This window comes from Crocuta crocuta, unplaced genomic scaffold (genome assembly GCF_008692635.1).
Source record: "Crocuta crocuta isolate KB4526 unplaced genomic scaffold, BGI_CrCroc_1.0 scaffold149, whole genome shotgun sequence".
NCBI lineage: Eukaryota > Metazoa > Chordata > Mammalia > Carnivora > Hyaenidae > Crocuta > Crocuta crocuta.
Window position 1 is genome coordinate 3,424,387 of NW_027551561.1, and position 15,090 is coordinate 3,439,476.

Sequence of the window (15,090 nt, forward strand, 5' to 3'; positions counted from 1 at the left end):
ATATAATCTCTCTAAACCTTTAGAAATAAACTCAAGAGGGTTGTTAGGGACGTCACTGCGATTGGAATAACGTATGTGAAGTGTTTAGCACAGTACCTGTTGCATAGAAAGCATTCAACATGTGTTTCTACCACATTCGTTGTGGTACTCTAGATAGCAAGTAATAAATATGTGTTTTTCCTAGAGAATATCTTGGAAAAGGCGTGGCAGCAGCAAGAGCACAAAAGGGAAAAAGGAGGACTTGGTTATCTATTATTCTTAGTCTATTCTGGGTTGAGGGAAATGGGTACTCTGAGGGATTGGGGAGGGATGGGGAAAGCAAAGAGATTAACTTGGTTTAAGACTAGAGACTGGGGGGGGGGGCCGCCTGGGTGGCTTAGTCCGTTAAGCGTCTGACTTTCGCTTAGGTCATGATCTCGCGGTGAGTGAGTTTGAGCCCCATGTCTGGCTTTTTTGCTGACAGCAAGGAGCCTGCTTGGATTTCTCTCTCACTTCTCTCTCTGCCCCTCCCCCCACCTCTCCTTCTCTCAAAATAAATTAAACTTAAAGAAGAAAAAAGGACTAGAGTCTATGATGCAATGGAGACGTTTCTAAGGTACTAATCATTTGAGTCTATGGGATTTGGAACAGTTTCAACAACTCTCTTTTGCAGAAAGCAACTTTTACAAAAATGACCCGAGAGAGGCTTTCAAAATCAGAATTACTACAGTTCAGTAGAGATTGTCTGTGAATGAAACAAGTTTCTTTCTCTTCCTGTTAAAATGACATTCTCTCAATTTCTCCAGGGAAGACTGATTCTACCTTCCCCAGGGCTGCCCTACAGCTGCCCTGTATGTTATAGCCTATTTCCTTGTGGTTTTCTTTTTCTTGCCTTAAAAAAATCCTGAATACTAAAAGTACTTTGGACTCAGTAATCAGAACAAGATTGTTTAATTAAAAACTAGAAATAGTACTGTTACAGCTGGGATGACTCATCTGGGATTTTATTTTAAATGCATAAGAGAGAAGAGAAAGTTTCACAAACTCAGCATAGACCAAAGTACAGAACCAACGACACCTTTCTCCCCTCAGCAGATCAGACGTAAATTTGTTAAAGATGGCATGGAAGATCAGTTGCCTAATGAGAACGTGCAGATTTCTTCTCTTAGTGATTTTGTGTCTGCCCTGTGAGGTGACAAGTAAGTTCACATTCTTTTGGTCTCTTTTTGAACAAAGAAAAATTTCAGATTAACAAACGATCCGCGGGCATTGGGAAAACCCAAAATCCAAATCACCAAATACATGGCTGGTGTGGCTCCGAGTACAGGAGTCAGGCAACATGATAAAACATTAAATGGAAAAATATTTTTATGGTTCTGATATTACGAGACAGAGTAAATGTTCTGTTCTCTCCAGAGCCATAGCCAGAATTTTCCTACATTTTAATGCATTTCATTACTAATCACATCCCAAAGAAGCTCTGCTGTTTAATTGAACATACCTCTTACAGAAAAATCCTTCCTGTACTTGTTCTCTATCCCAATCTGGAAGTGGATCCCACCCAACCATCCCCACCCACGTACATCTCGTTTTAAAAGTAATACATATTCGGGGTGCCAGGGAGGTTTAGTCGGTTGGGTGTCTGACTTCAGCTCAGGTCATGATCTCACAGTTTGTGAGTTCAAGCCCTACTTTGGACTCTGGGATGACAGCTCAGAATCTGGAGCCTGCTTCAGATTCTGGGTCTTCCTCTCTCTCTGCCCCTCCCCCACTAGCACCTTGTCTCTCTCTCTCTTAAAAAAAATTTAAAGTAATACATAGTCATTGTAGCAAAATTTAGAAAATATATAAAAGAATAAAGAAAACTAAAAGTCCCCCCAATCCCATCATTCAGAGATGGACTCAACAATATTTTGGTATAGATTTTTCTAGATTTAAAAAAAAATCAGGCTGCAAAGTCACATTATTTTCATCAGTAGTTTATGCATTTTAAAGGAAAATTTCATGTGTTTACAGACTATATTAACAAATGTCATGTAGGGGGCAAGTCTATGGCAGCTAAAGTTATTTTTAGCTTTTGTTAACTTGCTTCTGAACCTGGAAAGTAAAAACTGAAATTCAGGTATGTTACAGTGAATGCATTTCTGAAAATCAGAGAGGAAAACTAACTGTTATATATCCTGATCATCCACTCTATAACTTGTCTACCCTACAAACCAGTTGTTTAAACATCAATTATTTTACCACACTGCCAAAACAACATCAAAACATCAGAAATGCAAGACCACCTTTCCCACAGTCCTATCAGAAATCAGATATCTTTTCAAATAAGCCCTTTTGCCCATATTCAATTGCATGTTCAATTTTTATGTATTTGTAGGAATTATTACAGATGTAAGTTACATTCTGCCTATTTACCTAAAGTTGTGTCTTAAGTATTTTTCAATTTTGTTTTCATTTCTACTTCCCCACTTACCCCCTCATTTTGCTACTTCCAACCCCTTGAAGTATACAATTTAAGTCTGGAAATAATTTCTTTACTTTTATCAATCCTATTCAGTATACACAGGGAGATGTTTCCCCAAAATTTTCCTCATAAATTGTGTGTGTGTGTGTGTGTGTGTGTGTGTGTGTGTGTAAATGAGGGTAATTCTGCACATACTCTTTTCTAATCCAGTAGTTCTCAAACTTCATCGCACATTAGAATAGCCTGAAGGCTTTTTACTAATGCAATGCCCAGATTGCACTCGTATCAATTAATCAGAATGTCTGGGGCTGGGAACCAAGCATCAGTATGTTTTTAAAGATGCCTAGGTGATTCTGATGTGCGGCAAGATTTCATAGCCATCATTTTAACATTTTCCCCTTTTTTAGTTAATAATACATTATTTTTATCTTTATTAATTTATCTTTTTCCTTGTGAAATCATATAGGTCAATATGACTATTTTTAAATATTGCAGAATATTTCATTGTACTGGTGTAACGTGATTTATTTACCCAATGCCCTGTTTATGCCATTCAGTTTGTTCACTCTATGTTAATAGTTTCCTCCTACCCTCTCAGGTTCTGTCTTAACTGTGAATGATAAAACCGAGAACTATATTCTGGACACTTGGCTTGGCTCCCAAGAATCTCTGAAATGTGCTGTTAAAAACCACACCAGAGAGGAAGAACTTCTCTGGTACCGAGGACAGGGGACGGTGGATTTGAAATCTGGAAACAAAATCAACTCCAGTTCTGTCTGTGTGTCTTCCATCAGCGAAAATGACCACGGAACCACCTTTACCTGCAAGCTACAGAGGGATCAGTCGGTGTCCATCTCAGTGCTGCTGAATGTCTTTTGTGAGTGAGGGGAAGAAACTGCGAGTCAGTCTGTGTTATTAAGTGGTACTTGAAATCTGGAGCTAAAGAGTATGTGCATTTTAACATTTGCTTGGTATTGCCAAATTGCGCTACTTATGCTCCCACAACAGTGCAGGTGGATGCCTATTTCCCCACACCCTCGTGAGCACCGAGTATCCTCAACTCTAAGAATTTGCCAGCCTGACTTGAGATTTCATTTTCATTTTCTAAATTACGAATGAGCATGTCCACCTGTTTATCAATGTGTTGGCTGTTCATGTTTCTTTTCTGTGAAATGCCTGTTCATGTTCTTTACCCATTCTTCTATTGGGTTATTTGCCTTTTATTTTTTTTAATTTTTTTTAATGTTTTATTTATTTCTAGGAGAGAGAGAGACAGCGTGAGCAGGGGAGGGTCAGAGAGAGAGGGAGTCACAGACTGAAACAGGCTCCAGGCTCTGAGCTGGCTGTCAGCACAGAGCCCGACGCGGGGCTCGAACCCACAAACCGCGAGATCATGACCTGAGGGAAAGTCGGACGCTTAACCGACTAAGCCACCCGGGCGCCCCGGTTATTTGCCTTTTAAAAATTGATTTGGATAAGGTCTATATATTAAGGAAATTAACCTTTTGTCATTTGAGATTATAAATATTTCTTGTATTTATGTTTTGCTCTTTTTATAGTTCTTTTTTGGGGGGGCCAGATTGAAATTTTAAATGTTTATTTAAAATCACTGATCTTTTCCATTGTGATTTCTAGCTTTGTGTTCTACTTAGCCATTCATTGGGAATCTTTTTTCTAAACCTTCTTTATTTTTATTTTAGAGAGGGCAGAGGGGCAGAGAGAGAGAGAGAGAGTGAGAGTGAATCTTTTTAAAAAGATTTTTAAATGCTTATTCATTTTGAGAGAGAGAGACAGAGACAGAGACAGACAGAGAGAGAAAGCCATGAGTGGGGGAGGGTGAGAGAGAGAGGGAGACACAATCCAAAGTAGGTTCCAGACTCTGGGCTGTCAGCACAGAGCCCAACACGGGGCTCAAACCAACGAACCACGAGATCATGACCTGAGCTAAAGTTGGACGCTCAATCGACTAAGCCACCCAGGTGCCCCCAGTGAGAGAAAACCTTAAGTAAGTTCCATGCTCAGCACGGAGCTTGACGTGGGGCTCAATCCCATGACCCTTGGATCATGACCCAAGCTGAAATCAGGAGTCAGACATTTAACCGACTGAACCACCCACGTACCCTGGGAATCTCTTAACATCACCTTTAAACCCAAAATGGTGAAGCTCTTAGATGGTTGGATTCAGGTATTGGTAACCCACTGCTAGAACTATGTGGGGGTAAGGGAGTCTTTCAAGTAATTCCATGTAGGTGATCACATAGGTGGTTTGGGTAGAAAGCTGGTCCTATGTGAGAGAGGTAAGGATAATGAAGAGAGGGGTGATGTAGGATAAGGTGATGATGTGGTATGAATTGGTGGAAGAGTGAGCTCTGGACTCAGAACCTAGTAATAAAGTCAAAGGCATTTGACTTCATGAGCTCAGCAAACTTTTCGGTGAAAAATTGATGTCATTGCTCTTGAAATAAAAAGGTAGAAAAATGGCCGAAGAACCCAACTCTGGAAAATACTGGCATCTTACAGTTTGAGTTTCCAGAGTGAAATATTTGCATGTTCCTAGGCAAAGGAGCTTTGTTTTTTATTTTCTATGAATCAGTAAAATGTGGTTTTTAGCAAGCTACCTCTTGGCTATCAGGGGATCTTGGAGGACTTGTAATCTTTATAAAATGACAGACAAGAAAACAGAGGCAAAGATTGAGGGCCCAAATGATCACAGCTGAAGCTGAGAACAGAACACCATTCCCCAGGCGCCTGACTTAGTGTCCTTCCCATTGCACCTTCTTAAAGGAGACATGGCAGATAGGATGTGGTGGCTTCAAGAAATGATTGTCAGTTTTCCAACCTGAATCCATATTTCAGACCATCTTTACAACAACCTCCTAAATATGGCTGTTGCTAAACATATATATAAAAAAAAGCCAATTGGTCAGTGATTCGTAATGACAATAATTGGCACAAACTCACTCATCAATAAATCAAAATGAGCTCATAAAAGTGACAAGAATATAACGTACAATTCTGAGGAAGTATTATTATTGTTATAAGTAGCAGGCTGAGAACTACACAGAGGCTTAATGATACACTATTTGGGGGAAGGTGTTCAGAAAGAAGTTTTTTTCATAGAACCAGAACCTTCTTTCACGGTTGCTGCTGAAAGTATAAATCGAGTCCACCTCTTGTACAATTTTTATCAAAATTTAAACGGTGCCGATCCTGTGATCCAATGTTTCTATTTCTAGGTGTTTTAACCTTGAGAAACGTGTGCAACATGTGCTTAAAGAAACATATACAAGGATAGTTATTGAAGCATTAAAATTTTAAAAATAAAAATAATGCCCATCAATCAAAATGATTAAAGAGTCTTATACTGTAGCACTCTAAAAGCAATGAGCTAGATCTCTGTGGTTCAAAGTGGATATATCTCAGAAACATGCAAGCTACTGAGAGAATAAAGTATTTTTATATGACTCCTAAAATATACAATGTATTTCCTATTGGTACATTATATGTATAAAAAACTGTTTCTTCAGGACACTTGGGTGTCTTAGTCAGTTGAACTTTGGAGTCTTGATTTGGGCTCAGGTCATGACCTTGTGGTTTGTGGGTTCAAGCCTTATGTCAGGCCCTGCACTGACAGTGCAGAGCCTGCTTGGGATTTCCTGCCTCCCTCTCTCTCTGCCCTTCCCCCACTCATGCGCGCGCTCTCTCTCTCTCTCTCTCTCTCTCTCTCTCAAAATTAAATAAAGAGACATTTTTAAGAAATTTGTTTCTTCAAAAAAGATCTGCAAGGATTTACATCAAACTCATAGCAGTGGGTATCTTTGGAGAGGAAGCGAACAAGATGGAATCAAGGAGGACTTTACTTTATCTGAAATGTACTAGTTTTTACAAAAGGGAATACTCACAGATAGCTGATATGCTTTAACATTAATCTTAAATGGTTAAATCAAAAGGAAAAACTAACAGGGCATGTCCACAGGTCCTATGATATATTTGATAATTACATTCTCTATTGTAGCAGCTTCCTGCATATCCAAATGCCATATAACATCCTTGTTGGATACGGATACAGAATTCAAGCTCATTCCAAAGAGCAGCAAAATGTCATTCTTCTGAAAGAGTTATTAATAGCACAGCCTACTCAGGGTCTAATTATTCAGTGTGCAGATTACACAAGCTCCTTTTTTCCTCCTTCCCTGACTCTAGCTCCTTTCTACTGCCCGCTTTGCAAGCACTTTATTATTCTTCTGCATCTGGAGCAGAAAATGCAAGGGGCATGGAAAAGAGGAAGAGTCAGCTCAGGCTTTTCTTCCCCTTGGTGTTGGAAAGCCCTGGTGCAGGTGTGGGTTGGAATTATTTGGTGAATTATTTGTGTTCAAGTATCTGTGTCTCTAAGGACCGCCCTTATAATGGAGGGAGTAAGGACTGGCTCTCCCAGAAGGATGAGAGGGACTCAATGTCACATTCACCATCCATAGATGTCCGAGTTGGCAAAATCGGAGCACCTTCTGGGAGGAGGACATTATTTCTAGAGGATCATTGAGGAAATGCAAATATGCATTGGGAAATCGGGCCAGGGCAAATGTGGTTGATAAAATGCAAAAATAGAGGATGTGAGGAGACCTCAAAACCACCGCGGCAGCCACGGCTTCTGCCACCGCCAACACCACCACCATAAAAATAGTAACTAGCACTGTGGTAAATCCTTTACAGGCGTTATCTCATTTAATCTTTACAGCACCTTGTGAGGTAGGTATTGTCCCGCTTTTTGGATGAAGAAAGTGAGCAGTGACTTAGCAGTTAAATAACTTTCTCAAGGTCACAGGAGGTGGTGTAAAAATGGAATTAGGGATAAGTGCAATCCCTGCTTTCTTCATATTATACTGTTTTCTCCAACGTATTAGTACAGATTGGTTTCAGAGCAAAGACTCAAGGCTTATCCTTTTAGGTAGTGTTATAAATTGTCTACTTGGTATAGATTCATTATTATAGACATTTGTTTCATGGTTTATCTTCTCTACTACATAGAAGTTCTATGAGGTTTGGAACTGAATGTGTTATTTACCATTGTATCCCTGGCTCCTAGCCAGTGTTTGGCATAAAGTAGGAACTTGATAAATTTTTGTCCAATGAATAAATGACTACATGAGACAGACTGAAGGCAGATCTTGAACACTGACAGTAAACTACTGCTTATTCACTAATTAAGCCTACATGCTTGGGTCTTATAGTTCCTCCTCTTCTGAGTGGAGATGACTTGAAAACAGTTGAGGAAGGCAGTGATGTGAAGTTGGTTTGCAATGTGAAATCCAACCCCCAGGCTCAAATGATGTGGTACAAAAACAGTACCATCCTGAATTTAGAGCAAAATCACCGAGTCGAACAGACAAGTGAATCTCTTCAACTGTCAATCACCAAAGTCAAGAAATCTGACAATGGAACCTATAGCTGCATTGCAAATTCATCTCTGCAAATGGAGACCAAGGACTTTCACCTCATTGTCAAAGGTAACTCTCTTTTTAAGTAATATCAGCACAGTGCAAAAGTCAGAATAGGTTCTCAGTAAATATTTTGTGTGGCAACAAAGTCATGATGCTAATTAGGATTAATAGCTAATGATTTTCTTTGGAGAATTACCCCTATCCAAGAAATCTCTACTAAGAAATCTAATTCATGGGGCACCTGGGTGGCTCAGTCAGTTATGCATCCAACTTCAGCTCAGGTCATGATCTCATGGTTCATGAGTTCGAGCCCCATATCAGGCTCCGCACTGACTGAACCATGAAAAGCTTGCTTGGGATCTTCTCTCTCTCCTTTCTGTGTCCCCCCCACCCCCACTTGCGCATTCTGTCTCTCAAAATGAATAAGTAAACCTAAAAAAAAGAATTCTAATTCTTCCATTTAGGGGATCATGCCCATTCCATATGAAACACTGCTTTTTGAACACAGGTCCTTTCTAGAACCAAGTGGTAGAAGACAATTCTGGTTGGCTTTTAGGAAGGAGTAATTCCATAAATTCTCCTGGGCCACAAGGTTTGTAGGAACTGGACTTCTGAGTTTGCAGCCTAATGATAAACAGAAAGAGAAGTCAGAAACACATAGAGAAGGGAAGACGGGTGAGAAAATGAATCTAAATACACTCTCAACTCTGAAATTATAATCTATAGGCTAATCAGTAGTGAGGGAGGGGAAAGATGGTGGAAAAATGTCTTTCTCTTGGCTTCATGCCCCATCTGCCCAGATTTTTCACCTCTGCAAAACACAGGGACCAAATGAAATTTTGAATGTTCTTCCCTCCTATTTCTCATTCATACAATAAGAGAAAGGGGACCTACGAAGAGAAAGCAAGGAAGACAGTAGAAAGAAATGAGGTCAGAGAGCAAATGGAATAGAGACTAGCATGCCCACATTTCCACTTACCACTGGCGATTGTGGCAAAAATTGACCTTGAGGTGAGCAGCACAAAAAGAAGCTTTCAAGAACGCAGCTGTGATGCCTGGGTAGGAACAGCCATCTTGATACCAGGGTAAAGAAAGCTGCAGTCTTAGCAGAGCAGAAAGACCTGTAGAGGGTGTTGGGTCTCGAGGACTTCTTTAGACAATGCCCCAGCCCAGGAAGGTGTTGGGGAGCAGGACAGTGTGGGATGGGACTTAATCGGCAACAATCAAGCCTGTCAATCATTCTTAGCTGCTGTTCCCCGAATCCAAATTCAAAGATAACTTCCTTTTTGATACAGATCCTGCAAGTTCAGTTAAAATATTTAAGTTTTCTTAGATAACATCTCTTTTAATTTGAAACAAACATTTATTAAGACCCTCGAGTGTTAATTTTGCGCGGCGCCTGGGTGGCCCAGTCAGTTAAGCATCTGACTCTTGACTTTGGCTCAGGTCATGATCTCACATTGGGCTCTGCGCCAGGCATGCAGCCTGCTTAGAATTCTCTCTTTTTACCTCTGCCCCTCCCCCACTCAGAGAATGCACTGGCACACTTGCTCTCTTTCTCTCTCGCATGCTGTCAGAAAAATGTTAATTTTTTTTTTTACAAATAGTTTATTGTCAAGTTGGTTTCCATATAACACCCAGTGCTCACCCCCACAAGTGCCCTCCTCCATGCCCATCTATCCCCTCCCCCCCATCAGTCCTCAGTTTGTTCTCAGTATTCAAGAGTCTTTCATGGTTTGCCTCTCTCCCTCTCCCCTACTATTTCTCCTCTTTTTCTCCCCCATGGTCCTCCATTAAGTTCCTCCTAATCCTCCTATATGTGCAAACATATGGTATTTGTCCTTCTCTGCCTGACTTATTTCGCTCAGCATAACACCCTCAAGGTCCATCCATGTTGCTACACATGGCCAGATTTCATTCTTTCTCATTGCCATGTAGTATTCCATGGTATAGATAAACCACATCTTCTTGATCCATTCGTCCGTTGATGGACACTTAGGCTCTTTCCATGTTTTGGCTATTGTTGAGAGTGCTGCTATGAACACTGGGGTACATGTGCTCCTATGCATCAGCATTTCTATATCCCTTGGGTAAATTCCTAGCAGTGCTATTGCTGGGTCATAGGGGAGTTCTATTGTTATTTTTTTGAGGAACCTCCACACTGTTTTCCAGAGGGGCTGCACCAGTTTACATTCCCACCAACAGTGTAGGAGGGTGCCCGTTTCTCCACATCCTCGCCAGCATCTAGAGTTCTCTGATTTGCTCATTTTAGCCACTCTGACTGGCGTGAGGTGGTATCTCAGTGTGGTTTTGATTTGTATTTCCCTGATGAGGAGGGATGCTGAGCATCATTTCATGTGTCTGTTGGCCATCTGGATGTCCTCTTTGGAGCAGTGTCTGTTCATATCTTCTGCCCAGAAAAATGTTAATTTTGATTGCTGAATACATAGGCAAAAACATACAAAAAATCTTTATGTTTGTTGTCATGTTAACACTGCCTTTATGAAGCTGAGAGACATATCTGATTATGTCATCTGCAAACTTGGGCAAGCTATGTCAATTTTCTGGTTAGAAAGCCTTAGTTTGGGGACATTCACTAACTCCCTTCTTACTCTGATTGGATATTATTGATCAGTTGAAATAAAATTCTATTTTTCTGAAAAAACAAAACAAAACAAAACAGAAGAGAGAAAGTCAAGATACCTGGTATATGTAGCAGATGCAGAAAATGCTCACACACACATTTCCTGGTCTGAGGCCAGTATGCCAAGAGCAGCCAAACAAGCCGACGCTCCTATTTCATGTTAGAACAGTATTCACGCTGTCGTTTGCCTCCCGTGCCCACTCATTGCCTTTCTTGCTAGTTCCTCGGAAGCCAGATGAAATTCTTGCCAGAAGGGTTGGACCATGTGACCAGAGGGATTATATCCTGCCCCTCAGGGGGGTCTGGGACACCAACAGAGAGGCTTGTGGGAAGGGAGAGCTGCGGCCGGTTGAATGCCCATTACTGTGATTACTGGCGTGTCCAGTAATTTGTCCTGCAGGGAGGGCAGTGACAGTACCCCCAGGGGGCTGCCTGCTTTAAAAAATCAAACCCACAAATAACCCAAGTACGCATGGGGTAGGAGTGGCGGAACGGGCAGCTTATTGAAGCTTGTAGCTATTCACCTCCCCACAAAAGCACAGTTGGTGGGGCCTCCAGCCATGCCGTTCCAACTGGCTGTAAAAACTACACGCAGAGATTAGGGGATTATATCATCCCTCTTGGTTAAGAAGGGGTTGTAAGTGACATAAAAAACACACAACTTGTGTGGCAAGCAGGATGTCAGCTTGACAAATTGGCTTTCAGGTGGGCAGGATCCTGTTTGCTATGGAACGCTTCCAAACCAACTTGTTTTTCTTATTTCTTCCTGCTCTATTATTTCCCAGGCTGTCGGCTGCTTTCACAGCATCAAGTGCCCTGCTGCCTGTGCTCAGGATAAATGTGTTTGCCACGAGCCTCTCCTGGCTTCAGGGCTCGGTAGGGTAGTTTCTAAATAGGGCCACGCAAAGCTAGAAGTGTAATCACAGATCTTGAGTGCAAGAGGTTAGCCTGTGTGTTGGGATTATCTTGCATAATAAATATGGAGGGGGGAAAATGACCAAATCTAGTTACAAACAGGAGAGTAAAACGGGGGAGATACATTTATACTTATGAAAGTCACTTTCATCAAAAACGAAATCCAAAGGGAGTCCCAGCAGATCAGGCAGTTTATTTCAGCTTGTTTAAAGAGTAAAAGCTGTCATTTCATTCAGCTTGGTAAAAATATTCAGATCTTGGACTGAATTCGGATCTTTTCCTAATTGTCCCTCTTTTGCTTCCCCTTATTTTGACATTTTTCCTTGGCACTGAAAGTAGAAAGGGCCCCTAATAAGGTGAAGGCCCTCAGGTGTCTCCCAGGGCTGGCTCTCACAGGGTCCATGCTTACAAGAAGGCCCACGGAGGAGAATTTCTCCAGAATATTGGTGCAGCTCACACTCTCATGAAAAAATTTTTAGTAACAACTAAAAGAGAGTAAGAGTAAGGGATGGTTAATCTACTTACTCCCCAGAAGTATCCTGAGCAGGAACTGGACAAATAGGAAAGAAGAAAACAAGTAAAAGGTTAGTGGTTAGGTGTGTCATATATTTACGGAGGGATAAACCCTATGTTATAATCTTGAGGCAAATAGGTCTTGGGCTTTGAAATGAGATTCATCTAAAGTGTTCCCCTCCTCTCCACCTTTCACCCCTCATATACTATTTCATGACCAGATGTCCTTTATAACACTGATCTCAATCTATGGTTTTTGTTTGTTTAATGTCTGTCTTCACTACTAGAGTGTCAGCCCCATGAAGGCAAGAGCCTTCCATGTCTGACCTAGTTTTTGCAGGGCTGAGCACTGTACCTATGACACAGTAGTCAGTAAAAATTTTTTGACCCCACTCAATCTATAAACTCAAGGGCACAATAAATAGCATACTTTTATTTCCTATAAATTCCTAAAATATTATCTTAGCCAAGATTGGAGCCTCCCACCACCACCCCTGGGGTGGTATCGGAATCCAGGGGCTTAGGAGAGATCATTTAAATATCTTTGTTGGGGGGCGCCTGGGTGGCTTAGTCGGTTAAGCGTCCGACTTTCGCTTAGGTCAAGATCTCGAGGTTCGTGGGTTCGAGCCCCGTGTCGGGCTCTGTGCTGACTGCCAGCTGGGAGCCTGGAGCCTGTTTCAGTCTGTGACTCCCTCTCTCTCTGATCCTCCCCTGCTCATGCTGTCTCTCTCTCTCTCTCCCCTAGAAATAAATAAAACATAAAAATAAATAAATAAATAAATAAATATCTTTGTTGGGGCGCCTGGGTAGCTTAGTTGGTTAAGCGATCGACTTCAGCTCATGTCATGATCTCATGATCCATGAGTTTGAGCCGCACATCGGGCTCTGTGCTGACAGCTCAGAGCCTGGAGCCTGCTTCAGATTCTGTGTCTCCCTCTCTCTCTGCCCCTTCCCTGCTCGTGCTCTGTCTCCCTTTCTCTCTCAAAAATAAATAGCATTTAAAAAAAGAAAAAATAAAATAAAGTAAAAATAAATACCTTTGTTGATCTTAAGCATTCTTACTTTTAAAAGTTTCATCCCATGTCATATCAAACATATTAAAATGAAGCACATGGAGTATGCTTTTTTGCTGTAAAAGTTTTGAAAGGATGTTTGTAACTTGCATATATTTTGAATTTTATTACATATTAGTTATTAATGTGATTCTTAAGGTTTAAATATCATTATTTGGCCGTTGGGTTACAGTTGACACAAAGTTATATCTTATAGATATTTAATCATTTATTAATTTGACCAATCTGCCACTTTATTTTCATATTTTGGAACCAATATGTATTTTGCCAGGCATTTGGGAAGCGTGCAAGCTGTGCCCACAGTGTCTGATGAACAAAATAGCTCTGAATTTACATGGTGTTCAGGAAATGATGGGATGGGTTTTTTTCTTAAGTTTTTAAACATTTTTATTTATTATTGAGAGACAGAGAGAGACAGAGCATGAGCATGGGAGGGGCAGACAGAGGCAGAGACACAGAATCTGAAGGAGGCTTCAGGCTCTGAGCTGTCAGCACAGAGCCCAATGCAGGACTCAGACTCATGAACCACAAGATCATGACCTCAACCAAGGTGGGATGCTTAACCAATTGAGCCACCCAGGCACCCCTGGGATGGGTTTTCTTTTCCAGACTGTCATGATTGCTGCTGATCTCTTTCTAACCCAGGTTCTAAGTAGACTCTCTGGGGTGCCTGGGTGACTCAGTCGGTGCATCCGAGTCTTGATTTCTGCTCAGGTCATAATCTCACAGTCATGAGATTGAGTCCCACATCGGGCTCTGTGTGACGACATAGAGCCTGCTTGGGATTCTTTCTCTCTCTCTCTCTTTCTCTCACTCTTACCCCTTCCCCACTCACACACCCCCTAAAATAAATAAATAAACATTAAAAAAAGAAGCAGATTCTCTGTTCTTCCATGATGTTTAGAAAGGTATGAAAATCTTTGCCAAGGCTGGAAAGGCTGCTCAGAGTCCCATTTCCCTAGGGGCACTGTGCAGCCATCTTGTATAATGTCCTTTCACCTGCATGGGGGACTATCACAGTACAGCTACAAGGGTCCCCTCTGCTCCTGGAGCCCACAGGCCTCTCTTCCCTTAGTCCAGCAGGCGTCTCAGCTTTTCTTGCTCTTAAAGCCTTCCTTCCTATGTTTCTCCCTTGGAGACATCTCCCAGTATCTTCTGGGCTTTCAAAGGGCAGGAAAAACCATTGATTTTAGTCTATCTCTGCCTTCTGCATGGAAAACTTTTGGATGAAGAAAGCACAAAATGGTCTGACTACCCACTTTGGGGGAATGATTCATATTATAGTAAGTTATCCTTATAATAATAAATAAATCCACAAAGGGATGGATTCAAAACCTATCTCTGCTAGTTACTAGTTCTGTGACTTTGGACAAGACGCTCCTCACTGTAACCATACTGTAAAATGAAGTTATTAATACCTACCTTGTTGGGTTGTTTGGAGGATTTAATTAAGAGGATGATATATGTTGAGTGCAAGGCGCCATGGCTGGGACTTAGGAGAAACATATAAATTAGAAGCATATATATGTTAGCTCTTATTTCCTGTGTTTGCATTTCCAACAGATAAAGCTGTGGCTATTCCAATAGAACCCATTATTGCAGCGTGCGTTGTGGTCTTTCTGACATTGTGCTTTGGACTGATTGCTAGAAGAAAAAGTATAATGCAGGTATTGAAGTATTCTAAGATATTTATGTAAAAAGTCATCTAAATACAGGCAGAGAACTGGCCACATAAGTGACTCTAGAATTGGGAACCATACTTGGACAATCTGGTCTCTCTAAAGACCTAAAATGGAAGTTGCTCAAGGGCATAAAAATTGTATATATGTTATAAGGATGGTTTTAACAAAAGAATGGAAGCACATATGGACAAAACCTGAATGAAAATAGCTGTGGTGTTAGGAGTAGGGGATTGGGGCCTGATTTCTTCTTCCTTTTAAATTTCTCTTTATTGTTGCCATGGTACCTCTGGTAAAATAAATAAATACACAGGGAAACATCTGCTGTGGGTTCAGAGATCTGCATGAAAAAGGTGGCACTTTCTGCCCACCTCCAGAGCAC

General features: G+C 41.2%; 1 protein-coding gene across 1 annotated transcript in view; it reads left to right on the plus strand.

The window, feature by feature from the left end:
- The first annotated feature begins 1,096 nt into the window (after positions 1–1,096).
- Positions 1,097–15,090, plus strand: part of TMIGD1 (transmembrane and immunoglobulin domain containing 1) — a 14,752-nt gene continuing 758 nt past the window's right edge. Inside the window, exons 1-4 of the mRNA XM_077749927.1 lie at positions 1,097–1,178; positions 3,045–3,323; positions 7,675–7,950; positions 14,593–14,696. Of these exons, the coding sequence (XP_077606053.1) occupies positions 1,097–1,178; positions 3,045–3,323; positions 7,675–7,950; positions 14,593–14,696 (741 nt within the window). The remainder of the gene's footprint in view (positions 1,179–3,044; positions 3,324–7,674; positions 7,951–14,592; positions 14,697–15,090) is intronic.